Source organism: Sorex fumeus, unplaced genomic scaffold (genome assembly GCF_029834395.1).
Source record: "Sorex fumeus unplaced genomic scaffold, SorFum_2.1 ptg000087l, whole genome shotgun sequence".
Lineage (NCBI taxonomy): Eukaryota > Metazoa > Chordata > Mammalia > Eulipotyphla > Soricidae > Sorex > Sorex fumeus.
In genome coordinates, this window is record NW_026606144.1 from 6096731 (window position 1) to 6122104 (window position 25374).

The 25374-nt window shown below is 57.2% G+C and overlaps 3 protein-coding genes across 4 annotated transcripts in view; 1 reads left to right on the top strand and 2 right to left on the bottom strand.

The window, feature by feature from the left end:
- Nucleotides 1-10522, bottom strand: part of MPHOSPH9 (M-phase phosphoprotein 9) — a 37811-nt gene extending 27289 nt beyond the window's left edge. The window contains exons 1-5 of the mRNA XM_056131425.1: nucleotides 10467-10522; nucleotides 10180-10385; nucleotides 8333-8426; nucleotides 6176-6329; nucleotides 870-959 (exon numbers count right to left, since the gene is read on the bottom strand). Coding sequence (XP_055987400.1) covers nucleotides 870-959; nucleotides 6176-6329; nucleotides 8333-8426; nucleotides 10180-10385; nucleotides 10467-10522 — 600 coding nt within the window. The remainder of the gene's footprint in view (nucleotides 1-869; nucleotides 960-6175; nucleotides 6330-8332; nucleotides 8427-10179; nucleotides 10386-10466) is intronic.
- A 582-nt stretch (nucleotides 10523-11104) lies between these two features.
- Nucleotides 11105-18446, top strand: MTRFR (mitochondrial translation release factor in rescue). Its single transcript, XM_056131406.1, has 3 exons — nucleotides 11105-11187; nucleotides 16809-17100; nucleotides 17516-18446. The coding sequence occupies exons 2-3, from the start codon at nucleotides 16840-16842 to the stop codon at nucleotides 17732-17734; spliced, it is 480 nt and encodes a 159-aa protein (XP_055987381.1). The 5' UTR covers nucleotides 11105-11187; nucleotides 16809-16839; the 3' UTR covers nucleotides 17735-18446.
- A 3-nt stretch (nucleotides 18447-18449) lies between these two features.
- CDK2AP1 (cyclin dependent kinase 2 associated protein 1) lies at nucleotides 18450-24467 on the bottom strand. Of its 2 annotated transcripts, none has more exons than XM_056131407.1 (4): nucleotides 24197-24467; nucleotides 20787-20884; nucleotides 19814-19940; nucleotides 18450-19082 (listed from the first exon to the last, which is right to left on the bottom strand). In XM_056131407.1, exons 1-4 carry the CDS (start codon nucleotides 24291-24293, stop codon nucleotides 19015-19017), a joined length of 390 nt encoding a protein of 129 aa, XP_055987382.1. In that variant the 5' UTR covers nucleotides 24294-24467; the 3' UTR covers nucleotides 18450-19014. The 2 variants fall into 2 exon arrangements, with proteins under 2 accessions (XP_055987382.1, XP_055987383.1); XM_056131408.1 differs by lacking the exon at nucleotides 24197-24467 and adding an exon at nucleotides 23526-23715.
- Nucleotides 24468-25374: the final 907 nt, after the last annotated feature.

The window sequence follows — 25374 nt, forward strand, 5'->3', positions numbered from 1 at the left end:
CTAAGTTGCATGGGAGGAAGAGAACGGCATGGAACGCCTTCAAGAGTGTCGAAGAAATAGCTAAGAGGATGAAGAACCTCCGGCTCTGGGCGCATCTCTTTGACTCCACCGTTCATCTTACATTAACATACACCTCAAAGACCTGGGCCCTATGAAAACAGGATGAGAACACTATTTGGGTCTCCCAAAGAGGAATCAAAAGAGCTATGCTTGGGGGCTGGAGCGATAGCACAGCTGGTAGGGCGTTTGCCTTGCATGCGGCTGACCTGGGTTCGATTCCCAGCATCCCATATGGTCCCCTGAGCACCACCAGGAATAATTCCTGAGTGCAGAGTCAGGAGTAACACCTGTGCATTGCCGGATGTGACCCAAAGAGCAAATAAATAAATAAATAAAATTTAAAAAAAAAGAGCTATGCTTGGAGTATCACGCTTCACTCAAGTGAGAGAAGGAATCTGGAGTTCCGACCTTCATGGACGATCGAGAATCAGGGACGCTATCTTGTTTGCCAAGGCATCGAAAATCAGATGGGCTGGACACATAATGTGATTTGGAGACAACCACTGGATTAGAGCCGTTACCGGCTGGATTCCACGGAACGTCAAACGATCACGTGGCTGCCCACCTACGAAATGGTCAGACTTCTTCATCAAGATCCTGAATGAAAGGCTTGAGGCTCTTTGTGTTCCTGGGGTGAGCAGAAGCCATTGGGCTACACTAGCATGAGACAGGGACGAACGGAGACGTTACTAGCGCCCACTCGAGCAAATCGATGAGTAACGGAATGTCAAGTGATCAAGTGCTCAACCTGTAATGTAGGGACTAACACCACGGCCGCCTCCACTGCAGTAAATATGAATCAAACTCACTTGAATCTGGTTGTGGAATTGCTCCTGCTGGGCCACTATCTGCTCCTCACACTGTTTCTCCACCAAGTTGAACAGCTGCAACCACCTGGTCTATTAATTATAAAGTATGAGTTAAAAACAGGATGTACTTCGCAGAGAATTTCCTCAGTGATCCAGGGCATTAGGGGTGGTTGGGGGAGCCTGGAGTCCCACTTGGCAGTGCTGAGCTCGGGGGCCCGAGCCTCCTCCACACATGTGCACATCTGAGCCGTGAGACTGTGTTGAAGGGACAAAGTCAGGACACAGGCACAGAACTTGCCCTCCATGTGGCCCTTTTGGTCGGGTCCCCGGCTTGATCCCTGGCATATTATACCCTGAGCACTGCCAGGGGTCACCAGAGCACCCAGCCAGAAACAGCCCTGGAGCACTGCTGGGTATGCCTCCACTCCAGAAGAGAAAAAAAAAAAGACTATTTAATGCAAAAACACAAAAACATAGCCTTAAGTACCTCTCTTTATTTATTTACTTATTTTTTTTGGCTTTTTGGGTCACACCCAGCGTTACTCCTGGTTCTGCACTCCGGAATTACCCTGGCAGTGCTCAGGGAACCATATGGGATGCTGGGAATCGAACCTTGGTTGGCCATGTGCAAGGCAAACGCCCTACCTGCTGTTGCTATTGCTCCAGCCCCTTAAGTACTTCTCTTTAAAATTGTTTTATTTTTTCGGGGGGGGGGGGGGTCACACCTGGTAATGTTCAGGAGTTTCTCTGGCTAAGGAATCACTCCTGGTGGAGCTCAGACCCTATGAGATGCCTGCTGGGTATCGAACCTGGGTCAGTCGTGTGCAAGGTCAGTGCCCTCCCTGCTGTCCGGCCTCTCTGGCCCCCGGAGAGAGCAACTCCTCAGCACGGTTTGGGAAGCTGTGCTGAGAGCCCATACGGGGAGGAGGCAGCTACAATAAGGATGAGGGGAAGTTTCCCGGATGGAGGGAAGGTGAGTGAGGTGGAGGAAGGTGTGGCAGCCAGGACCAGCCTTGGTCAGACGGTCCACGCCTGCCGCTCCTCATGCAACTCAGCCCGGCTCCATCTGGGCCTGCTCCATCCTGCCTCTCGCTGGCCTCTGGGTACACACCAGCCCCGTGGGCACCTTTCTGTTCCCTGAGCTCACCACCGCAGGCACTGGCTGTGCAGTTGGCCTGGGCAAGATCATCATACAGGGCCCCACGGGCACCAGGGCACACCCTGAGCACAGCCCAGCATGGCCAATAGCTGAGTGTTTTATATGCACTGTAGCGCTGTCATCCCGTTGTTCACCGATTTGCTCGAGCATGTATCAGTAACATCTCCACTGTGAAACTCAGTGCTGATGTGGGTGTGGGCACGAAGTGGCGGTCAGCTGTTTAGCCCCCGCCCTTAGGGGCCTGGGCCTCCGGAGCTTGGGCGTCACTGGGAAAAGGGCCCGTTGAACTGCTCTGCGGACAGGTGTGCCAAAAGCTACAGGTATGCTTCTGCTTTGTTTCTGGGCCTCACCCCATGGTGCTCAGGACTCCCTCCTGGCTCTGAGCTCGGAGTTCACTTCTGATGGGCTTCCGGGACCATACAGGGTACCGGGAGTTGAACCCGGAGCCACTGCATGCAAGGCAAGTGCCCTACCTCACTGTACTGGAGCTCCTACCCCAAGCTGATATATTCATATCATGACTACAGACACCATCACATCACAAAGAACAGCACAGTTAAACTGCAACAGGCACCCCCGTCCCACATCCCGCCAGGTACACTCATCATCCCCTGGCTTCACAGACACACAACAAAGTCTGAATGACATTCCGATTCCCCAGCTGCAAGCTCTGGGGCACCCTGTGAGGGCGGGGGTGGGTCAAGGGCTCAACCTGCCAAAGGCCCAGCTGCACCCACACAGCCAACTCCACAGCTTCAAAACTACCCTCTGCAGAGACACCAAACCGACGAAAATTTCAGGTACAGTGGTTTTCAGGCTGAGAACTCTGGGGTTTCCTTGAAGTGGGGAGAAGGGGTGGTCTACCCCCAAACCTCTCCCGGCCCCCGTACTTCCAGAAGCCCTGGCAGCCATGCCCACACCCCAGAGCCATGCCATGGGCCCACGCCAACAGACCCCGAAGTCTCTCGAGATGGCTCCCAAGTTCACAATCCACAGTAATATCCCTCAGGACAAACCTCAGAAGCCAACTAAGCTCAATAAACACACACAGAGATGTCTCCAGCCCCCACGCCAGGCCAAACCTCATATCCAGGACACCCACCACCCACCCTAACAGAGCCCCGGCAGCCAAAAACCTCCAGAAACCAACCACTGCCAGGCTCACGGCCACTCTCCACAAGCTCGAACGGGCCTCACTCACAAGTGAATCCATTGAAAACCTGAGGCACACGGGTTTTGTGACCAAAATCTCCAGGCTCTCACAGAGTCAGGGATGGACGACCTCCCCCTGTTCTTCCGGAAGGTGGTCAGTCTCACCCACAAATTGCCTCTGGTGCCATATAAGCTCACGCTCCTGAGACTCACAAATAAATCTCGGAAGAGATCAACAAGCTGCAGAGATGCCTCACACTCTAAAGTCACCATCCAGTTAAAAATTCAACTCCAGTTGTATTACCTCATTTAAAATTTTAGAATTCCTGGAGCGAATGCAGCCACGTGACATCTCATACTCTATACTAATGACGTACCGAGAACAGCACACATTTGGATGAGATGTGAGTAGAAGGCACCCAATCTCAATGAAAAAACATATTAGCACACAAGGATCAACGTGTGGCAACATGTTAGTAATCTCTTTTACAAGGGCTCAATTGCTCCAGGGTGAGATACAACAATCTTCACACACTTTCTCCTAAGGAAAGCTTTTTTGCTAAGTTTTACAGAATTATTCATAACAAGCAATACAAAATAAATTATTTAGGGCCTACTATAGGGGCAGACAGGTGGTGGCTGGGAAAATTCGAAATAGTGGAGGTGGATAAGGTACAATGGTGGTGGGATTTAGTATTGAAATACTGAATGCAATAAATTATTGTGAACAACCTAATAAGAGCAAAACTAAATTTTAAAAAGATAAATAAACAATAAACACACACAATAACCCCAAAGGCTAGCAACAACAGCTAAGTAAACCTTCAGACAAGGACTTAATGACCGCACGGCGAATGTAACAATTTTCACAAATTTATTTTTTGTTTTGTGTTTGGGCCACATCGAACGTACTCCTGCTCTGTGCTCAGGAATCACTCCTGGTGGGCTTGGAGGGACCATATGGGGTGCTGGGATCGCACCCGAGTCAGCTGCATGAGCAAGCGCTGTGCTATCTCTCCAGCCCCACAAACTTTCTTTTACTGAAGTTTTTTTTTAATTCCACTAGCCATTTAGTTGTGACAAACAATATAAAATAAATTATTTTGAACTGAATGTTGAAAAAAGGCTAAGGGATATACCTTGTAGGATAACACTGGTTTGTCCTTTCTCCCTTACCTCAAGGAGCTTAGGTTTATCGGATTATACCCATCACAGTGCTCCCGAGTCACTTCCATTCCTCTGAATTTATCTGTAACCTCTTCTCTGTGCTCTCCTCCCCATCCAGTTAATCACCTTTTCCCCCTACTCAGATTCTGTTAACTTGTAAAGTCAGATCCTTCTAAGGATGCTGAACTTGTATTTGTAAATTAAATATTGCTTTTCCCTATCCTTTGAATAGTTTACTTTAAAGCAATGTCCTTTTTGTATGGACACAGAAAGACAATTAATAATTCACTCCTAGACATCTGCTTTCTCGATTTAAGCCTCAGTTGCCCTTAGTTGCCTAGCACTCCAACAGCAGGGTCCTGATGAGGAACTGAATAGACCCAGGGCAAGCTGTGAGTTACCCTGGCATCGAAATGGGCCAGGCCAACATGCCACAACACTCAGCTATAAGTCAAGAGCATGGTCATGGACAAACTCTGTCATGACTCAAAAGAAGTAAGTGGATAAAGACCCTACTGGGGTTAGAAGACTAAACTGGCCTGAGGACTGTGGTCTGAAATATATAGTGAGATGTCTTCAGGAAGAACCAAACTTTAACTTTGGTATAGCTTACTGTGCTCATACAAAATGACAATGCTAGAAACATTAGAAGCAAATTTACTATAAGTATTTAAGTACATGGGCAGTGCGATAGCACAGCAGGTAGGGTGTTTGCCTTGCACGCAGCCGACCCGGGTTCGATGGGAAATGTGCACTGGTGAAGGGACGGGTGTTGGAACACTGTATGACTGAAACCCTATCATGAACAGCTTTGTATCTCACTGTGATTCAGTTAAAAAATGATTTTTTAAAAAATATTATAATTTTGTGCCCACAAAAGGGTCAGGCTGGGGGAGGGGGTGGGAAATGGTTGCAGGCAGGTCACTCTGGTGGCTGGACTGGTATTGGAAAACTAAATGCCAATAGTTATGGAACAACTATATTGTGAACAACTTTGTAAACCACAGTGTTTAAACAAAAGTGGGATCAGAGCTAGCAGGAAGCGCAGGGCACTGGCGTTGCAAATGGCTGACCCCTGGGCACAGGTTTGATTTCTGGCACCCTGTATGGTCACCCTTCCAGGAGCCCTAAGCACCACTGAATGAGACCCAAAAAATAAGAAAGAAAATATAATAGTTTTCTAAAAAAAGAGGGGGGGGCTGGAGCAATAGCACAGCAGGTAGAGCGCTTGCCTTGCCCCCGACCAACCCGAGTTCAATTCCCAGCATCCCTGAGCACCGCCAGGAGTGATTCCTGAGTGCAGAGCCAGGAATAACCCCTGAGCATTGCCAGGTGTGACCCAAAAAGCAAACAAAAAAAGAATTCTCTTTAATTCCATATTCAGTAGTCAATCTTATATGCATATGAAAAAAGTTAAGCAGTCAGATAATTCCAAACATAATAGAAATTAATTCTTTTTATCCAGGTGAAGGAAACAAGCTTCAAGGTTCAAACCCCTACATGGCACTTGGTCCCCCAAGACCTGCCGGGAATCTCGGTCCCTGAGTGCAGAGCCAGGAGGAAGGCCTGAGACTGCCAGGTGTGGTTCCAAACCCCAAAATTAAAACAGTAAAACAGAAGTTAATATGTCTAATCATAACATATTATTAAAGGTAATTGTGATTTTTCACATCCACCCAATTTTCAGCCCAACAGAGTGGACCATCTTAACAGTAACTTAAGGTTATGCTCTTTAAAACATAAGTTTTTACATAATTTAGAGTTTAAGAAGCACATTTATAAGGCGAATTACTTTTAAATTCCAAAAGCAAAACAAAAATCCAGATACCTCACAGTTTTTCCAAAGCTCCGAATCAGTCTTGTCATTGTTTTGTAGCTCTTGCATTAAAGAGGTGAGGACTTCAACTGCACCTTCAATTACAGACGGTCTGGTCTTCCCTGAGAAAGAGGACACCCCATTTGTACTAAGGTGGGGACTACTTCTGTTGAGACATAAATAATTCAAATGGTTTCTTTATTCTACCCAAGTGTTGAATAATTCAGCAGTCTAAAATTTAGCCAAGAAGTACAAAGCCACTGTCACTGAATCCTTCTTAATGGCGCCTCATTTGTGGAAAATCTGATCAAGTTTGCCCAGGAAAGGAAAACAGCAGCAAGAAGACAGAAAGCACTATTATTTTTTAGGAACACAACAGAAAGACCCTCCGAAGTGAGAGAACACTAGGAAGTAGCAACAGAAAATAAAGTTTCTGATAAAGAATGACCAGAAACACTGCCAGCCCCGCCTCTGGATAGCCTCGCGCTGGGAAGAGCTGATTCTTTGTCTGTCCAGATTTACCTTAATTGGGTTCCTCCTAATTCTGTGTGATAAGCCCCTGCTTATCTGTGCACTCACTGTCTCGACTAAAGCAGTGTCAGCCAATTACAGTGAGCTCTCACTTAACCTAGTCAGTGTAAGGCAGGAGTGATTGTTCCTGAAGGCCTCAGAAGAATTCATTTGACATCTGTTTTATGAAAACACAGAGGAGGCTAGAGAGAAACAGGGATCAAGGTGCCTTCTTTCTGGCTTTCTTTCTTTTTGGTTTTGGGGCAGTATCCAGTGCTGCCCAGGGCTTACTCCACACTTGGTGCTCAGGAGTCACTCCTGGCAGGGCTCAGGGGGCCATACAGGCGCCAAGGATTGAACCCAGGTGGGCTGCATGTTAGGCAAGCGCCCTGCCCACTGTGCTATCTCTGTGGCCCCTGGATTCCGGCCTTGCACATGCCAACCCTGGTTCTATCCCCAGCACAGCACACAGTCTCCTGAGCATCGCTTATGGTCCGTGCAGCGCAGACTGTCCCCAGAGTCCCACCAGGAGGGGTCCCTGGCCACATCAGAAACCCTGAACGCAACTGGCTGTGACCTACCTCCAACCCCCTCAAAAAAAAAAAAAAGCATTTAATCGAAGACATCAAGTTTTGTTCAAGTTCCTCTAAGGTCATTTTCATTAACACTTTCAATAAAGAAAAATCTTATAATCATTTTTTTAAAGGTTAAGATCAGAACAGTATTAAAACTCCAGGGGAGAGAAGAACATAGTGTACTGTCTATACATCAAGGGTGGGATGACTGAGGTTACAGTCTCAGGGAAAGGGGCTGAACTGCCACCAGCCTCGCAAGTAGGACACAGGGACCCACAGGGCTGACCAGAACGGGGGCCTGGAGGGGCTCCGGAGATGCAGAAAGCACCCTGCACCCAGCAGGTAAGGCCTCTCCTCTTTCCCTTCACCCTACTCTAATCTCTGCTTCCTTCTTTTATTTCATTTGTGGTAAGCTGCCTCAACTTCCACCTAAGGAGGGCAGAGAATGAACTGCTTTTTGTTTCTTTTTTTAAGTAGTTGATGTGTGTGTGTGGGGGGGGGGGATGCTGGAGAGACAGTACAGCAGAGAGGGTGCTTGCTTTGTACGCGACTGACCCCGGTTCAATTCCAGGCAGCCCATATGGTCCACTGAGCCCACCCCAAGAGTGTTCTGACTTACAGGGCCAGGTGTAAGCCCTGAGCACTGTCAGGTGTGCTCAAAAGCAAAAACAGAAACAAAAACAAATCAATTCTGGGGTCGGAGCAGTAGTACAGTGGGGCGGGGGTTTGCCTTACGTGTGGCCTCCCAGGTCCGATCCCCAGCATCCCATATGGACCCCCGAGCCCATCAGGAGGAACCCTGAGCCAGCCAAGTGTGGTCCAAAACACACAAAAAGACATTCATTTGGGGAGAGTGGGTCTGGTCACATCTGACAATGCTCAGGTGTCACCCCATGAGAACTGTACAAGGCGTTAGGGGGGGTCTAACCAGCGTCAGTGGACACAGTGCAAGCGCACTGCCAGTGTGGGCCAAATCCCCCCAAAACAACAAATCAATAATTATGACACAGTTGGAGTAAACCGGCAAGTGTACAAATCGTTACTTGGATGTGTTACAGTTTAGGAATATCTTTTCCAATCTTACCTATTAGTATTTAGGTCCATTCCAAGAGAATGGGGAGAATTTTTTATAAAAAATTCTATAGAAGTTTTTTGTAAAGTTTTCACCAAATCAAAATCTTCCGTAACGTACAGAAACTGTCAACCCTCTTCTCTGAGAACAGCTGGCCTGAGTCTGAAGAGACCATTCCCCCGTCATCTTCCACTGCTTCGCCCACAGGCATTTTCAGCTGCTAACATTCAGAACTGTGAAATATCCCAGTTCCCAAGAGAATCTGAAAGTGAATGGGGGAAACACTAATATGAAAAGCACTAAATCCAGCAAGTGCCTTCCTGAGCGGGCGCCTCTGATCCTTTCTAGAAGACTCAGCTAGGTGAGCAACACTGTCCAGTTGACAAAATAGGAAACCCAAGTGCCCATCACCTAATGTAGGTAAAAGGTAAAGGCCCTCCCGTTGATCGTCGGGGCTCTCCGAGAGGGGCGGAGGAATCGAACTCGGGTCGGCCATGTTGGCCGCGTGTAAGGCAAACGCCCTACCGGCTGTGCTATCGCTCCACCTAATGTAGCAGAAAGCCATATAACGGAATATCTTTAGGCAAAGGAAGAAAGTAATTCTTACAAATGTTACAATGTGGAAAACAGTGAGCCAGGTACAGTCTGTAAGAGACTATGTTTCATTCCTATGAAGTGGGGAGAACAGGCAAAGCTAGGGTCAGGTTGTCAGGAGCAGGTGTGGAAGTGATGGCAGTTAAGTACAGGGTTTCTTCTTGTGGCAGGGAAAGTTCTAGAAGTTGACACTAGGGATGACTGTAAACCTCTGAATATACTGAAAATCATCAAGTCATACATGCTAAACAGAGGGGGTTTATGACATCCAAGTCAGATCTCAATACAAACTTATTTTGGTGGGGGTGTTTGGGCCACACCTGGTGGTGCTCAGGGGTTACTCCTGGCTCAGTGCTCAGGGAACCAGGGTTGCTAGGGCCTCCGCCTTCAAGGCCAGAATCCTCCCCTCCCTGGGGCACCATACACACTTCAGGGCAGGTACTATGCTGCAGCTCAGCATTCCCTTTGTTTTTTTTTCCTTTTTGGGTCACATCCAGCAATGCACAGGAGTTACTCCTGGCGGTGCTCGGGGGACCATATGGGATGCTGGAAATCGAACCTAGGTCGACTGCGTGCAAGGCAAACACCCTACCCACTGTGCTATTGCTCCAGCCCTCCCCTTTGTTTTTTCTCTTGCTTTTTTACTTTGCATGGGTGAGGTCCAGGTTTAATCCTGGCACCCTGTCCCCCACCCGCTCACGCTGCCTGCCCCCCCAAGCAAACCACAAAAAGTCTATAAAAAGCAAGTAGGAGAGGTGGCTGGGAGAGCCAGGGCTGGAGCTCCCTGTTGCCTCGAGGGGGGGTGGGGGAGCCCTGGAGCCACCAAAAGATCTGAGTGGCCTGCAGGATCCCACTCAGAAGGGCCTGCAGGGGGCCAGGTATCTTCAGGGCATCAGTCAGGGCTGTGTGCCAAACGGTTAAGGTAGGAGATAGAATGCTACTATGTAACAATTGTGCATCTCATTCTTTAATTTTGCCAAGCTTCCCAGCGTACTGATGCATAGATGAACTAGAAACGCTGTGTCTGATACTAAGCACGACTAGAGAAATGCCAGAGCGGCAGGGGGAGCACAGGTCCCTGCAGAGGGAGGGGTCACGGGTCCCTGCAGCGGCCCAGGAGTCACAAGTCCCTGCAGTGGCCCAAGGGTCATGGGTCCCTGCAGCGGCCCAGGGGTCACGGGTACCTGCAGAGGCCGGGGTGATGGGTCCCTTTGCGGCGTGGGGGGGGTGGGGCACAGTCTAGAATTCAAGCAACCAACTCCCACCACGCAAACTGCAGGCTTGGTCCAGCTCCGGGGTCTCGAGCGGGACTGCCCGGGACCCCGCGCCCCGGCAGCACGGGCCCCCCGGAGAGCCGAGGCCCCGCGGGGGTGGGAGATGCGGCCGGAAACCACGCGCAGCGCCCAGATGCTTCTCCCGCAGGCGCGCGGGGGGCGAAAGCGCCCGAAGCAGACGCTGCAAAGGGGGTCTCCTAGGGAACAACGGACGCAGCAGCGCTCCAAGCCGCCAACCCTGAGCCCCCTCAAAAGGGGATGCGGCAGCGGCCACTGACAAGCCCCCGGGCGCGACCGCCCAGTAGGCCTCGCCGCACAGACCCGCCGCCCGCATTCTCCGTCCCCCCCAGACGCCCAAAGCAGGAATCAGAACACAAACCCATGCACCTGCAGGACCCCCCCGCCCCGCGGCAGAGGCGCTCTGCGATTGGGCCGCGCGGGTGTCACTCAGGGGCAGAGTCTAGAAAAGGGGCCCGGCGGCCGCGGCGCCCCCACAACACCGGGCCGGGGGCGAGGCCGCCGGCGCCCCCCGCCCCGGAGACGGCGCGGACGGCGTCCTCGGGGGCCCTCCCGCTGCTCCCCCAGGCAGACAGCGCCCCGGAGCCTCCCCAGCGGCGCTTTACCTGGCGGCCGCCGGCACCGCCGGGGTCGGGGTCGGGCGAGCGCCCCTCGCGACCGTTAAACTCGAGAGAGCGTGCGCGCGCCCCGCGTCCGCCGCCGATTGGCTGCTCGGAGCTGGCGGGGCGGAGCGTCGGCGCTAGGGCCCGCCCACTCCCCGACTTCCGGCCCGGCTGCCGCGGCCCGCGGCGGGGCGGGGCCTCTGTCGAGTCGTCTCGGCGGATTGGCTCGCCGGAGCCCCGCCCCGACCTCTCGCATGCGCAGTTCCCAAGCGCGAGGCCGAAGCTGGGGCGGGCGGACGCCGCCGGGCGGGGAACGGCGCGTGCGCAGAGGCCGGGGCTCGATTGGTGCGCCGGGGCGGGAAGTAGGTTCCCAGGCCAGGTAAGCGCTCGCCCCGAAGCCGGGCCGGACGCGAGGAGGGCCAGGAGCCCGCCGGGGTCGCCCCAGCCCTTGCCCGGAGGCCCCGAGGTTGCTGGAGTGCAGTAGGTGCTACCCCCGCCCGCGGGTCCTGACCGCGCGCCCCCCGCTTCCCGGCGAGCAGGTGCCTCTGTGCTCACTTGCGGCCAGAGCCTGCCCGGAACACCCGGGGTTGCCCGGTGCACGACCCCACTGTCCCCGGGCGCCACGCAGCTTCCGTCCCCACTGCCCGTGTGCTCCCTTGCCCTTAAGCCCAACCCTGCCTTCCGAGGCCGCGGGCCGCGGTTGTCGGTGACGTGAGTGTGTCAGGTACAGCCTGAATAAAGGAGCGAGGGCTCGCGCTTCCTCCTGCAGGGCATGAAGGTCCTGGCCACTTGGGGCTCTGTGGCTCTATGCCCCCCTGACTGACCCTGGGCCTCAAACCCAGGCTGGCGACACGCACTGCTTGTGCTCTGCCCGCTGAGCCATCTCCTTGGCCCTTCCGGCCCCATTTGAGGATGTGGTTCCCCGCGGGTCCCTGATTTTCTGTCACTATGGCTTCAAGCGGGCCCAGTAACTTCTCCATTGGAGACTTTGTTGTTACTGTGTTTGGCATATCGAATACGTCACGGGGAGCTTGCCAGGCTAGAGCGATAGCACAGCGGTAGGGCGTTCGCCTTACAAGCGGCCAACATGGCCGACCCGAGTTCGATTCCTCCGCCCCTCTCCGAGAGCCCGGCAAGCTACCGAGAGTATTCAATATGCCAAACACAGTAACAACGAAGTCTCCAATGGAGACGTTACTGGGCCCGCTCGAGCAAATCGACGATCAACGGGAGGGCCTTTACCTATGGCTTCAAGATTGGGCAGCTTGTGTTTTTCTGTGCTAGTAACATTAAGACTCATGGTCTCTTAACTAAAGTGTCACTGTGTCTCGCTGAGATGTGTTGGTGGTGGTAGTGGTGATTTTTTGTTTGTTGTGGGGGGGCGTTGCATACCCAGCAGTGCTCAGGGGTTACTCTTTGCTAGGCACTGGGAAGGGGCAAATGGGGTGCTGGGGATCAAACCCAAAATTGGCCACATGTAAAGTAAGCACTATACTACCTCTTCAGCACCCTCACTATTGTTTGTTTTTATTTTCGGGGCATACTGGGCAGAGCTCAGGGTTTGTTCCTGGCTCTGTGTTCAGGGATCACTCCTGGCAGGGCCCAGGTGGTGGGGTGAGACCTGAACCCAGGTCAGCTGGGTGCCAGGCAAGCACCTTTCCTGCTGTAGTATCTCTCCAGCCCCTCTCGTTCATTTTTGCATCTGAACAGTTGATCATTTTTGGAACCAGTTCCCTGAATCAAAACAAAAACAAATTGGTGAAAATTGGTGAACTCATTTTAAATCTGAATTCCTATTAAGCATGGAAGGAAATGAGGGAGAGTGTTTGGGGGCAAACCCAGCAGTGCTTTGGGGCTACTCTGGCAGCAGGTCAGCAGGGCCTCCTGCATGTACTCAGCCCACTGGACTTTCTCTCCAGCCCACCGTGGTTCCACTTAAATATTCTTTCTCTACTCCAGCCCATCTGGGTGTTTCTTTCAGAGCTACAGTAGATAGTCCCAAAAGATTTCTGCATCGAAACCAGGACTTCATTTCACGAAGGTGTTTTTATCTTCCTTATGAAACTGCTGGGAGCCGGGTTATCTCTCTGCATCATAATTATCTCCTTGGCACCTGATTTCATAGACAGTTATGACCTCACCAAACAGCCATTGGTAATTTCTGGTTTTCAAGGACTTCTCACGTTAGACTATACCAGGTAAATAATCTGTAGGTCACTCTCCTGGAGGCTGTTGCCCTTTAAGTTCTAAAACAAAAGTGTGTGAAATCATCTGGTCTGTGATTGGGTTGTCAGACCACCGTCACGTTGGTGAAAGGTTGCTTTGGTGAGCGGACACCATGGGACAGTGAGTGAGCACTGCCATCAATTTCCAGCCTGAGCCAAGTCCAGCTGCTCCATCTCGGAATGTTCCAGCACTCTGATGGCAGGTAGCTGGACTGTTTGAGCAGAAGAGGAGAGATGAGAAAGTAGGAGGATGGTCACTTGGTTTTAACGCCCGTTTTGCTGGGAGCACCAGTGCTCTTTGAAAACCTGGGTTAGTATTAAGTATTTCTCAGAAGATTGTTCTCCACTGTTGGAGTGTTCAGGAGGCATGCAATGCCAGGACAGACCCCAGGCCTCCTGCATGCAAAGCCTGTGCCCAGAGAGTCATCTTCCCTGCCCCCCACTGTTTGCTCTGTGACGCCCAAGGCCATGCTAAAGTCCAGTGTTGTCAGGACTCTTCTAGAACATTTGGGTCTTCTCTTTTTTCAGATGACCCAGTTTTGCAATCCCGTGTGATCACCCCTCTCCCCCGCCCCCGTGAGCACAATCAATATTCATTTTGCTGTTGAAATGGTTTCCCGCACTCCCTCCTGGACACAGGACCCCAGGGCTCCCAGCGGCAGCAGTGCCCACGCCGCTACAACTCACAGCTGTGGCCAGGATCCCCAGGCTCCATCCCTGCCATCCTTGGTCCTGAGCATAACAGGCTGTGGGCCTCCAAAGAGAAATGCAGGGGCTGGAGCAATAGCACAGCGGGTAGGGCATTTGCTTTGCATGCGGCCAACCCGGGTTCAATTCCCAGCATCCCATATGGTCCCCTGATGACAGCCAGAAGTAATTCCTGAGTGCAGAGCCAGGAGCAACCCCTGTGCATCGCCAGGTGTGACCCAAAAAGCAAAAAAAAAAAAAAAGAGAGAAATGCCTCCCACACACTGCCAGGCCCCATGGGGAGGCTGAGGGGTCCCCCCCCTCACTCCAGCTGCACAGCTGTTCCTTTGTTTAGTTTGAGAAACCAGTCCCCTGCCTTTTGAGGAGAAAAAAAATAATGGATTTTAGGCTATTGGTGTCCAAAAGCTGAGTCCAAAGATGAAAATAGACTCGGGTACCCTGTGTTTGTCTTAGAGGTGCCTGGAAGGCAGCTGCTCCCCAGAGGGGGGTTTTGGGGGAACCAGCCTCCTGCCCAAAGTGTGGTAACTGGGATGCTTGGCCCTGGCCAAGCACAGTGACCTCCAGGAGTCCCTAAGAGCCGGCTGTGGCAGAGGTCCTGCTGTCTGCTCAGGTCCTGGCACGGGATGGGGGTAGAAACTCCCCGAAGCCAAGACACAGGGGCCACGTGTGTCCCAGGCCTTTGTTTCTGCTCACTTGGCCCCTTGGAAGTGCCCGAGGTACCGCCGGGAGCTGGAGGGCGACTCCCACTGACTCCTGCTGCTTTCCTGCCGCTCTAAAGCCCGACGCGCTCTAATTTCAGCAGTGCTGATTGTTCCCCAAAGACTTTGGGTCGCTCTGTGGGCATCACAAAAACCGAAATCCAATCCGTGTTCCTGTCTAGGCTTTGGGGACAGGGAGCCAGGGGCGTGTTTTGTCATTTTCAGCAGTCCCTGGCGTGGGGCCAGAGCCCCTGGAGATGCTGAGTCCTCAGAACTGCCTGATTGGCAGGAACAAAGAGCCGGTCCCCGCACCGGGGACCCCGCTGGACCTCAACTGGGCGGGAGACCGGCCAGCTTGTGTGTGTGTCGCTCGGAACTAGGGCAGGCAGCAGGCGGCAGAGCCGTGAGACCACGACTCCGCCCGTCTGGGACGCGACATCTCAGCGCCGCGCCTGCCTTTGTGGCCGCACTGCATGCCAGGTGGGCAGCCCTGGGCCCATTGTCCAGCTAGCGGAAGGGCAGCCCCAGAGGGCCGGGCCGGGTTCCATGATGAATCCAAGCCAGGGCCGCTGTGGACACACAAAGGAATTCTATTCTGCAGACTGAAGGCAGACGGGAGGAAAGGGACGGAGCAAAGGGACATTTTGGACGCAGAGACACAGTCACCAAATGTCATAGGGGAGGGGATTCTCTGTTGCAAGGAATTTCAGGAGCCAGGGTGGTAGCATAGCGCGTAGGGCGTTTGCCTTGCATGTAGCCTACCCGGGTTCAATCCCCGTATGCCCCCCCTCCAGCATCCCCAGGGGTGCAGAGCCAGGAATAACCCCTGAGCATCGCTGGGTGTGGCCCAAAAACAAAATAAAATTTTCAGAACAAAACAGCCCTGGGGCCAGAGATAGCACAGCAGGGAGGGCGTTTGCCTTGCACACAGTCGACCTGCTTCTGATCCCCAGCATCCCCCAAGTACCGCCAGGAGTAGTTTCTGAGTACAGAGCCAGGAGGAACCCCTGAGCATTGCCAGTGTGACCCAGAAAGCCAAAAAATGTATATATGAAAATTATAAAAAGAAAGAAAACAGTCCTATTCAATCTTCTCTTCAGGCGACTACTTCTAAAAATCTTCCACAAGTCAAAACAGTTTTTGCAGCACCTGCATTGCCCTAGGGGACGGGGCCCACTCACCAGCCCCCTCGTCACCTGACGCAGGTGGGCCAGCCCCATGTCACCCTCTGAGCGTAAGCACCTGTGGGAGGTTTGGAAGGTGTCTGTCATTTGACTCATTTCCCAGGGAAGGATGCAAAGGCCGCCTGTTTGGTCACTGAGACACACCGCCCTGAAGGGCCCCAAGGAGTAGCAGACTGTGCAGCCGCTGCCTGTGTGGTCCAGAGTCCAAGTGCCGGGGGTCACATGTGCAGCCTGCCTGCGACTCTGGGGGGTGTGAGCACAAAGGTGTGGACCCTGCAGCGCCACAGCCACGGGCTGCCCACACCCCTGTTCAGCGTAGCCGTGAGGGCAGGGGTTAGGCGAGAGCCATCAGCACTGGAAGAAGCCCGTGGGCCAAGGCAGCGCTGAGTAGCTCCGAGGGGTCCACTGACCACAGGTGCGAGGTGAGGGGGCAGAGGGCAAAGGGCAAGCTTGCCTTCCCTCCTTGGGTTCCGACCCGCAGCCCAGAGCTAGTTAGGCAGCTGTGGGGCCTGATCCGGGGGTGGACTCTGGCCAAGGGGCAGCACAGGCCCTCCCCAGCCTGCGGTTTGACCCCGTCCTTGGCCCAGCCGCCTGAGTGGACAGCTGCTGTGCCCATTTTCACCACAAGACAGCCCAGTTGCGCCCCCACTGTGGACGCCGGGTACTGTCCTGCTCATCTTTCGAGCCTTGGCGGCGGGCTAAGACCCTGAATGGCTCTCCAGGCGCCCCGGCTCCAACTCTCCCTCCAGGCAGGGCACTGGGCCCCTCCACGACACCCACCCGCTGGCTGGCCTGGCCGCCAGGACCAGTTGGATCCTGTCACTGGCAGCGCCTGTGTGGGGACAGATGTTCCCTTCAAGTCCCTGACACTGGCGACATTGAGAACAATCACGACAGTGACTGATGGTGACGCTCCCTGTCTATAGAAATAGACTGTCCCCGCTCGGGTCTCAGCAGCTCCGAACAACCTCACTGGGCTTGACTCCGGTCCCCGTCCTTGGAGGCTCCGTGTCTTGACCCAGTCCCAGCCCCATTCTTTACTCCCCAACCCAACCTTCTCGGGGTGCTCTGCAGTTCCCTGGGTCTGTTGGCGCCGGGCTCACCCAGAGCAGGCAGTGGAGTGAGGCTGCACCTCGGCCTCAGGGCTTCCAAGAGGCGCTGCCTGAGATGCTGTTTCCTGTCCAGTCCAGGTCCTGCGCCCGCCAGGCCCTTGCCCATGTACCCGTGGGCTCTGCTGCGCCGGGCCCCCCCGCTGGCCGGAATGTGGATGGGGCCGTGGGGACCATGGCCGTGGGACAGGCCTGCAGTGTGGCAGGTCCCAAAGGTGGGCAAGAAGGATGGCCCCGCCCTGCTGGACCTGGCCGAGAGTGACCTCGAGGAGCAGTTTGTGAAAGGACACGGGCCTGGGGGCCAAGCCACCAACAAGACCAGCAACTGCGTGGTGCTAAAGCATGTGCCCTCGGGCATCGTGGTCAAGGTAAGAGGACACGCTGCCCAGCAGGGATGGAACAGCAGGGAGGGCACTGGCCTTGGACATGGCCAACTTGGGTTGGGTCCCCCGAACCCACCAGGAGTGACCCCTGAGCACAGAGCCAAGAGTAATAAGCCTACCGGGTTGGCCCAAAAACAAATTGAAGAAAGTTATAAAGGGTTCCCTGTCTACAAGCTAGAAGCTGGGCTATTTTGCAAATCATTTTGGAACTTCACGTTATCTGAGAGCTACTGAGCCTCCCTCCCCTAACACACACAGAGCCGCCTCATCCCCCAGTGGAGAGAGCGTGTGTCAGCCTGGCCCTGTTCCGCCCCGACTCCCCACCCAGCCCTTCTGAAGGACAGGGCCGACCTGGCGACCCCCATGTCCAGCCCCTCACGCCCTCTGGCCTTTCCTGCAGTGCCATCAGACGCGATCTGTGGATCAGAACCGGAGGCTGGCTCGCAAGATCCTGCAAGAGAAGGTCGATGTTTTCTACAATGGCGAGAGCAGCCCCGTTCACCAAGAGAAACGAGCGGCAGAGCGGAAAAAACAGGAGAAGAAAAAGAGAGCAAAGGAAATCTTAGAAAAGAAGAAACGGTTCAAAGAACTCTGGGAATCGAGTCAAAGTGTCCAGTGAGAGATACTATGAGGGTTGGTGTGTGGGTGGGACCCGGCCAGCTCGATTATTGAGCTGGGAAGGACAGGGGTTTTCTTGAGATTTTCAGTTCATACCCGGTGATGCTCAGGGTACTCCTGACTCTGCACTCAGGAATCACTCCATGGGGGAGAGAGGGGTCCGGGGCTCTGTGGGAGGCTGGGATCAAACATGGGTCAGCCCCTTACCTGCTAGACTCTCTCCAGCTCTTGGCCACTATTTAAAGCCGCTTATGCCCCTCAAATCCTCCTGACCCAGGGCCAGGACAAAAGCTACCAAGTGCCCAGTACAGCAGCTCTGAAGGGGGCGGAGCGGGGGGTCATCTGAGGAGGTGTAGGAGCGTCCCTGCTGCTTTAGACCCCATTAGAAGTTCTGTCGCAGGACAGACTCCAGACCCCTCATCTTAGTCGCCGGGAACCTGCAGCCCCTCTGGGAGGGCGGACAGACAGCGTGTGCCCCGAACACCAGAGCAGCTCTGGGAGCAAGACCAGAGCCAGGCTGTGGCCTGCAGGTGCCCGGCCCTGGACAGTGGCCCTGGCTCTCACTTTTCATGTGAAATGCTGCTCATTTTTCATTTTCGTGATTTCTGGGTGCCCAGGACTGAGGCCAGCCAGGCAGGTCCCTCCACCATCAGCCGCAGCCCTGGTTGAGCTGTTGCCAAAATTCCGCTTAAAAATCTAAGGAACCCATGTGTTAATACAAATTTTTAATGAAAATAAGCTTTATTACATCAAGTAATAAATACATACAAAGATGCAAACGTTTTTAAGTCATTTTCTTCCAGATGTTTGGGGCAACTTACGGGAGGCAAAACTGAAATCTGTCTAGTTAGTGTTGGTCGGAAAGCCTTCGGGGCCCTTGTAGGTCTGGTGGGTCGCTCTTTCTTCTGTATTTATAACTTGTGCATTTAAGAACCTGACCTCGAAGCACTAATAGTCATGCAGATGCTTAAGCAGGAAAGTTCCCGAGAGTGGGGTCTACGCTGGCAGGGGGACCTGGAGCACTGATGGCCCAGCGGGGCACGCTCAGGTCTGTGCAGCCGAGGCCACAGCCAAGGCCAAGGTTTCCGGCACCTTTTGAGTCGATGCTTAAAGGAAAAACAGAAACAAACCCAGAGTGTTGCTAACTATTCAAAAATGCAAATTCTAATCAACTGGGAAGGACGCCTTCTCGGGGTTCCCAGCCTAAGGAACCACAGGAAGAGAAACAGTTACATTTTGAAAACAAGAATTCCATGTTTCCTTGGACTCCTGGCGGTGCCGCTAGGACCTGGCGTTGCGCTCGGTTTCGGCCAGACACTCCCGGACCAGACCTCTGGCATGGATGATGCCTGCAAGAAGAGCAGAGGCTCAGGGTGGCACAAACACCCGCCCAGCCCCGATGCCCTGGCTCCGGAGTGACCACACCCGGCCTCTGAGCTGGAGAAAGCGCATGGTCAGTGCAGAAGCCAGTGGCCTCTGGGGATAGCTGCGCAGAGCTCACGCCAGCCCTGCCCCCAAGCCCTTCTATATTGGTTGTAACCCATTTTTTTTCTTTTTTTTTGTTCCCACTCACAAGAACGAGATCAGCTAGTGGTCTTGAGACTGTCCTCAGGAGGGGGGTCACGGAGAACATCGACATGGCCTGGGGCAGCACACGCCTGGCCCTTCCCTCAGATGCCCCACCGCTCAAACCCGCCTGGCAGCTGACTTTCACACCCTCACTGCCCACACGATCCCTCTCAGCTCCCGACTTCACTTGGCTCAGAGCTGGACCTGGTTGCCCTCACCAGCTTCCTGGGGCCTCGGCCCCCATGCTGCCCTGGACCCCGCCATTCGGGGACTGCACGGGCCTGCTGGGCCTGCCCAGCACCTGCCCCCCAGCAGTGAGACCCTGGGCTCCCCCTGTGCTCGTCCCGGACAGTGTCACACCGGGAGCCAGCCCCGAGCTGCTGCTTGGGACTTTCACAACCCCCCGGTGCCTCCCGGATTGGCAGGCTGGGTGGCCCCCACTGAAATAGAAGCCCCTTCCCCGTGCTCCCCCTTGGAGGCCAGCACCCCCAAAAGTGCAGGCGCCGCTCACCTCGCTTCAGCCGCTCCATGGCGCTCTTGCTGCCCGCGTACGTGGGCCGGATCTCCTTGCCCAGCTCCTCGATGATGGCCAGCAACTCTGCATACTTGCTCTGGGGCACCTGGCTGCTGCCACTTCCCTGGAACCCGAAGGAAAAGCATTCAGGGTCTTGAGCCCCAAATCCAGGACCCCCGTGTGACCGCAGCAAGGCCAGCGGCCTGGGCAGGGGTGTTGGGGCAGCCGCCAGGCCCACCAAGGGGACCAGCCTGTGCCCACCACGAGCAGTACCAAGTAACTCCAGGGACCCAGAGGCGGGAGGAAGAACATCTCAGGGGCTGAGGGTCCAGACGGCCAGGGGGACCCAGACCCGGGGGTGGCAGGACTGCGAAAGTCACCAAAGGCCGCACTGAGGGAGGCCGAACCGCAGAGGCAGGCCCATGGCCCCTCTGCAGGTGTCTCTCCTTCCTCACTGCTCTTGGTCCTCCCCTGCTGGTCCTCCCCTGCTGCCCCTCCCCTCGCCCTTGCGGCTGCCCGGGCCACCAGCCCTCTGCAGGCCCTCGCCTGCTCCTCCCTCCTCTGCTGCCTCTGCCTCCTGGCCGCGTGCTCCCTCCCCCCCTGGGCCTGGCGGTGCTCCCCCAGGTCCTCCCGCAGCCGCCACAAGGCCAGGGCCTTGCGCTGCCTCCAGACTGTGTTTCTCACCATCCTGTGGCTCCGGGACAGCCGCCACCTCACCCAGCAACTGCCACCCGGGTGACCTTGGAATGTGACCACATTCTGGGGACCCCGGGACCTCTCTGCGGCCGCAGCCACACGGGAGGGGACGAGTTCCAGGAAAACCCCTCCTCAGCAGCACCCCAGGAAACACACCTCCGTGAGGGCCCAGGGGCCTGGACACAGGGACATGGGGCGGGGCCACACCGGGGCACAGCCCCCAGAGAACCCGGGCAGCGCTGGAAGCCTGCCCTCCGACCCCCTTGCCCAGTACCTGCGTGTAGCCCAGGGAGGGCGGCCCGTAGTCACTGAGCAGCTGCCGATACTGGGAGGACGAGGCCATGCTGGTGGAGGGCGCGTGGACACTGCCGGCTGGGACGAAGGAGACCGTGAGATGTGGGCACAGCGCCAGCCCGCCCGGTCTGGGCTAGATGCTGCTCTGGGCCCCAGGGCAGCCCCAGTCCATGGCCAGTGCTAATCTAACACAGGCCTCCTGGCTGGCTGGCCCAGGGCCACGGAGCCACACTCGCGTCAAGGGGGCCTGGGGTGGCGACAGCAGGGCCTTGGGAACATGCCCACCTAGGCAGGCGCCGAGTCTGCAGACAGAGCCACAAGGTGGGGCCCATCCGCCTTGGGGGTCCTCAGAGACACGCCCATCTGAGCCCCTCCCATGCTCCCCCAGGAGAGGGGCAGACCCAGGCATGGTCAGGGGCCGGGAGACCTCGGGCTGGCCCAGCAGAGGCCAATGGGTCTATCTAAGCGGCCATCAGCAGCCAGGCACTCTGCCCCTCCCCCCACACATGGACTCCCCTCAGCCCAGACAGCTGGTGCCAGGCAGGCCAGTCTCCAGGGGCTGGGGGTGCAGGCAGGAAAGGGGTCCAGAAGCCTGACAACCAGGCAGCCCTGAGCTAGAGGCTCAGGTCCACAGTGTCGGGGATCCTGGCTGTGCTGGGTCTTCCCCTCCCCGACTGCCATCTGGCTAGGTTGGGATCAGCCTCAAGCCTGAGAGGCACCTGCTCCCTTGGACCTGGGAGGGGCACCCGAGCTGGGGTGCCACGCACAAGACATGCATCCTGCAGGCCCCCGCCTCACCCCAAACCTTGTGGTGTGGGTGCTCAGGCTGTCGGCCAGACCCGGCTCGGACCCGAACACCACCTCACCAGTGTCTGTGGCAAGGCTCGAAGGGGGTGCCAGAGGGGAAGGGGCACAGCCCACCCCAGCACCTGGGGGCATCTAGAAGGCTCCACGTTCCCAGTGGGAGACACACCAGCCTGCTGGCACATGCAAGAATGTGTATGAGTGTGTGAGTCTATGTGAGTTGCATGCATGAGCATAAAAGTACATAAATGTGAGTGTGCGCGTACATGTGAGTGTATGCGTGTTGACCGTGTGTGTATACAAACGTGAGTATATGTGAGTTGCGTATGAATGCGTAAATGTGAGTGTGGAGTGTGTATGAGTGTGTGAATGCGCATATGTGAGTGTAAACGAGCTGTGCGCGTATGTGTGAGAGCACACGTGTGACTGTCGCCTCCCAACCAGGGGCAGGGTCCGCGGAGGGGGGGACCCCAGCTCCGCGTGTGGCCGGTCGGGCCTCTCCCTCTGCGCCTCCGTTTCCAGCCGAGCCGGCAGGAGGCAGGAGGCAGTGACCGGCCTCCCGGCGCTGGGCTTGGGTTCTGGGGCAGAGGAGACCGGCTCCCCCGTGCAGCTGCGGGAGTGACCCTATTTCAAGCCGGCCCTCCTGGGGACGCAGCAGGCGGGGGCGAGAGGGTGCGGCCTCCGGGAGGCGGGCGCGGGGCTGGGGGATCCTCCCGGGACAGGTGCAGGGGCCGGGCGGGCTCCCCGCCCCCACGCAGACAAAGGCGCCGGGCCGGGCGCTGGCGGCCTTCCCGCCACTTGGGGCGCCGGGGGGGCGTCTCCGGCGGGCGCGGGGGCTTTGTCTAACTCGGCCGGGGAGGGGGCGAGGGCGCCGCGCTGCTGGCGAGGGGCCGGGCGGCGCCGAGAGTCCATCTTGGATGCAAATGGCAGGGGACGCGCCGGCGGGGGTCCCGGGAGTCGGCGCCCCCCGGGGCCGGGCGTGGGCACAGGCCGGCACGCCGAGGGGCGCGACCCGGTGCCAGCGGCCCCGGGGGGTCCCCGCCTGCGACCCGGCCCCGGTGCACGGGGTCCTGCCAGGGGGTAGCCCCAGCCCTGCCGGCGCGGGGGGCCGAGTCCCCGCCGCCCCCGAGCTCCCCCGGCCCCGCGCCCGGCCGCGAAGTTGGTCCCGGCGCGCCCTGGGCTTCCGGGGTCCCGCGGTCGGGGGCGGCGGGTCCCGCTGCCAGCGTGGCTCGGGCCGCGGCCTCCCGCTGCGCGTGAGCGCCGGGACGCGGGGACAAAGCGGCCACCCCCGGCCCGCGATCCCGCCCCGTCCCTCGGGGTCCCCGGCACGACCCCGCGCCGCCTGACAACTTCTGGCAGAGTTTCTGGGACCCCCGCTGCACCCCGGGCGCGCGGGGCAGGCGCCGCTAGGCCAGAGCCGGGGTCCCGGGGCCGGGGGCGCTGCGCCCCCGCCGCCGCCCTCACGTCCCCGGCGCCGAGCACGCCCGCGCTGGGGGCCCCGCGGGTCCCGTCCTGGGCCCCCCGTGACCGGCGCGCCACGCCGAGACCCCGCGGGCCCGGAGTGCGGGGCCCGGCGGCCGGGGACCCCCGAGCGCCCCCGCGGCCCGCCGCTCCCCGCCCCCGCGGCAGGGGCCCGCGCCGCGCGCCCCGGAGACCTCGGGCGCCGGGGACCCCCACCCGGCCCGCGCCGCGCGCCCCGGAGAACTCCGGCGCCGGGGACCCCCACCCCGCCCGCGCCTCGGAGAACTCGGGCGTCGGTTGCCCCTCCCGGCCGGCGCCCGGAGACCTCGGGCGCCGGGGACCCCCCCGCCCCCCTGCCCGCGCCCCAGGGACCTCGGGCGCCGGGCCCCCTCCCGGCCCGCGCCCCGCCGGAGAACGGGGGCGCCGGGCCGCGCCGCTCCGGGCCGTGACTCACCCGCACTGAGGGCGCCGGGCATGTGCGCGGCCGAATGGGGCTTGTAGGCCATGGCGGGGCGCGGGGCCGCCGCAATATGGCCGTGCGCGCCCTCCGGCCGCCGCCGACCCCCGGGCCCCGCGCGCCGCAACTTCGGGCCGGAGGGGGCGGCCCGGCGTCAGGGCGGCTCCGCCCGCCGCGCGCTGCGCGCAACTTGGCAAAGTTTTTGGGGGTCCGGGGCGGGGCGGGGGCGGCCCGGGCTGCGGGGCGCACGGGTGGAAAATTACCTGGAGAAAATGGAGGCGGCGGCGCGGGCCGGGCCCCGGGCCCAGACCCCCGACCCCGCTCCCCGGGACCAGACCCCCAAACCCGCGACTCGCGCCCCGGAGCCAGACCCCCAAACCCGCGCCCCGGGACCAGACCCCAAACCCGCGCCCCGGAGCCAGACCCCCAAACCCGCGCCCCGGGACCAGACCCCGACCCCGCGCCCCGGGACCAGACCCCCAAACCCGCGCCCCGAGACCAAACCCTTGCGCTCCGCGACTAGCCCCCCTGCGCCCCGCAACCTGACCCCCAACCCCGCGCCCCGGGAACAGCCCCTTGCGCCCCGCAACCCCGGCCAGCCCCCGCGCCCCGGGAACAGCCCCCCGCTCCCCGCGCCCAGCAGGCCCCGGCCCGGCTCCCGCACCCACCCGGGGGCGCAGCGCTGCGGGGCGCCTCGGCTCGGCGCGGCCTTTCGGGGGCTCGAGCGGGAACTTGGCGAAGTTCCGGGTCGCCCGGACTTGCCATCCCGCGCTCGAGCCCACCTCAGCCGCTCCCCACGTCCCGCGGCGACGAGGCGAGCGGGCGGGCGACCGCGGGCTCCGGGACACACCAGGTCCCCACCCTCCCGGCGCACGGCACAGGCTCGCAGGCACCCGCGCGGCGGGCGGCGTCTGGCCGGCCCGGGAAGGGGCAGCCGCCCCCGCCCCCGCTCACCGCCGCCCGGCTACTGCGGTTTCCGTGCGTTGGGTTTTTTTTTTTCTTAAATAAAACTCCGAGGTGGATAAATACATGGCATTCTGTTCATCCTGGCCTCTCGTGAACCGGAGTGCCACTGTCCCCAAGTATACTGCAATCACGTAGCAGTGTTGGATATATACTATCTATCTATATCTATATATGTATATTACATATCTCCAAAACTATATGTATATCCAAAACTACTATGTGTACATATATGTGTGTATATATATGTATATGTATACATATATATATATGGCATTTGCTTTGCACACAGTCAGCCTGGGTTCAATCCCCAGCACCCCAGATAGTCTCCCAAGTCCGCCAGGAGTGATCCCTGAGCACAGAGCCAGGAGTAAATTCTGAGCAACACTGGGTATGGTCCACTCTCTGAAAAAAACATTGGGTGACACCCAGGATTCCTTCCAGTGGGGATCCCTCCTAGCAGGACTCAGGTAGGGACCATATGTGCTGCGGGGGATGGAACCAGGCTTGGTCACCGCACCTTAGCCCCTGCACTAGCTCTCTGGACACTGTCAATTAGAAAAATTTTAATTAGTAAAACAATTAGTTAAAAAAAAAATTAGGGGCTGGAGCAATAGCACAGCGGGTAGGGCGTTTGCCTTGCACGCGGCCAACCCAGGTTTGATTCCCAGCAGCCCATATAGTCCCCTGAGCACTGCCAGGAGTGATTCCTGAGTGGGAAGCCAGGAGTAACCCCTGTGCATCGCCAGGTGTGACTCAAAAAGCAAAAAAAAAAAAAAAATAGGATGGTGGACTTGATATTTATGAGGGGAAGGGCATTGGACTACACCTGACAGTGCTCAGGGTTTACTCCTGGCTCTGTGCTCAGGGGACCATATGGGGC

Bases quoted from the DNA above. Each gene is read 5' to 3' on its own strand.
- MTRFR (XM_056131406.1), top strand. From the start codon at position 16,840: ATGTACCCGTGGGCTCTGCTGCGCCGGGCCCCCCCGCTGGCCGGAATG. The intron at 17,101-17,515 runs GTAAGAGGACAC...CCTTTCCTGCAG, and splicing joins CCTCGGGCATCGTGGTCAAG to TGCCATCAGACGCGATCTGT.
- CDK2AP1 (XM_056131407.1), bottom strand. From the start codon at position 24,293: ATGGCAAGTCCGGGCGACCCGGAACTTCGCCAAGTTCCCGCTCGAGCC. The intron at 20,885-24,196 runs GTGGGTGCGGGA...CCTTCGTCCCAG, and splicing joins CCGCAGCGCTGCGCCCCCGG to CCGGCAGTGTCCACGCGCCC. The intron at 19,083-19,813 runs GTGAGCGGCGCC...CTCTTCTTGCAG, and splicing joins CATGGAGCGGCTGAAGCGAG to GCATCATCCATGCCAGAGGT.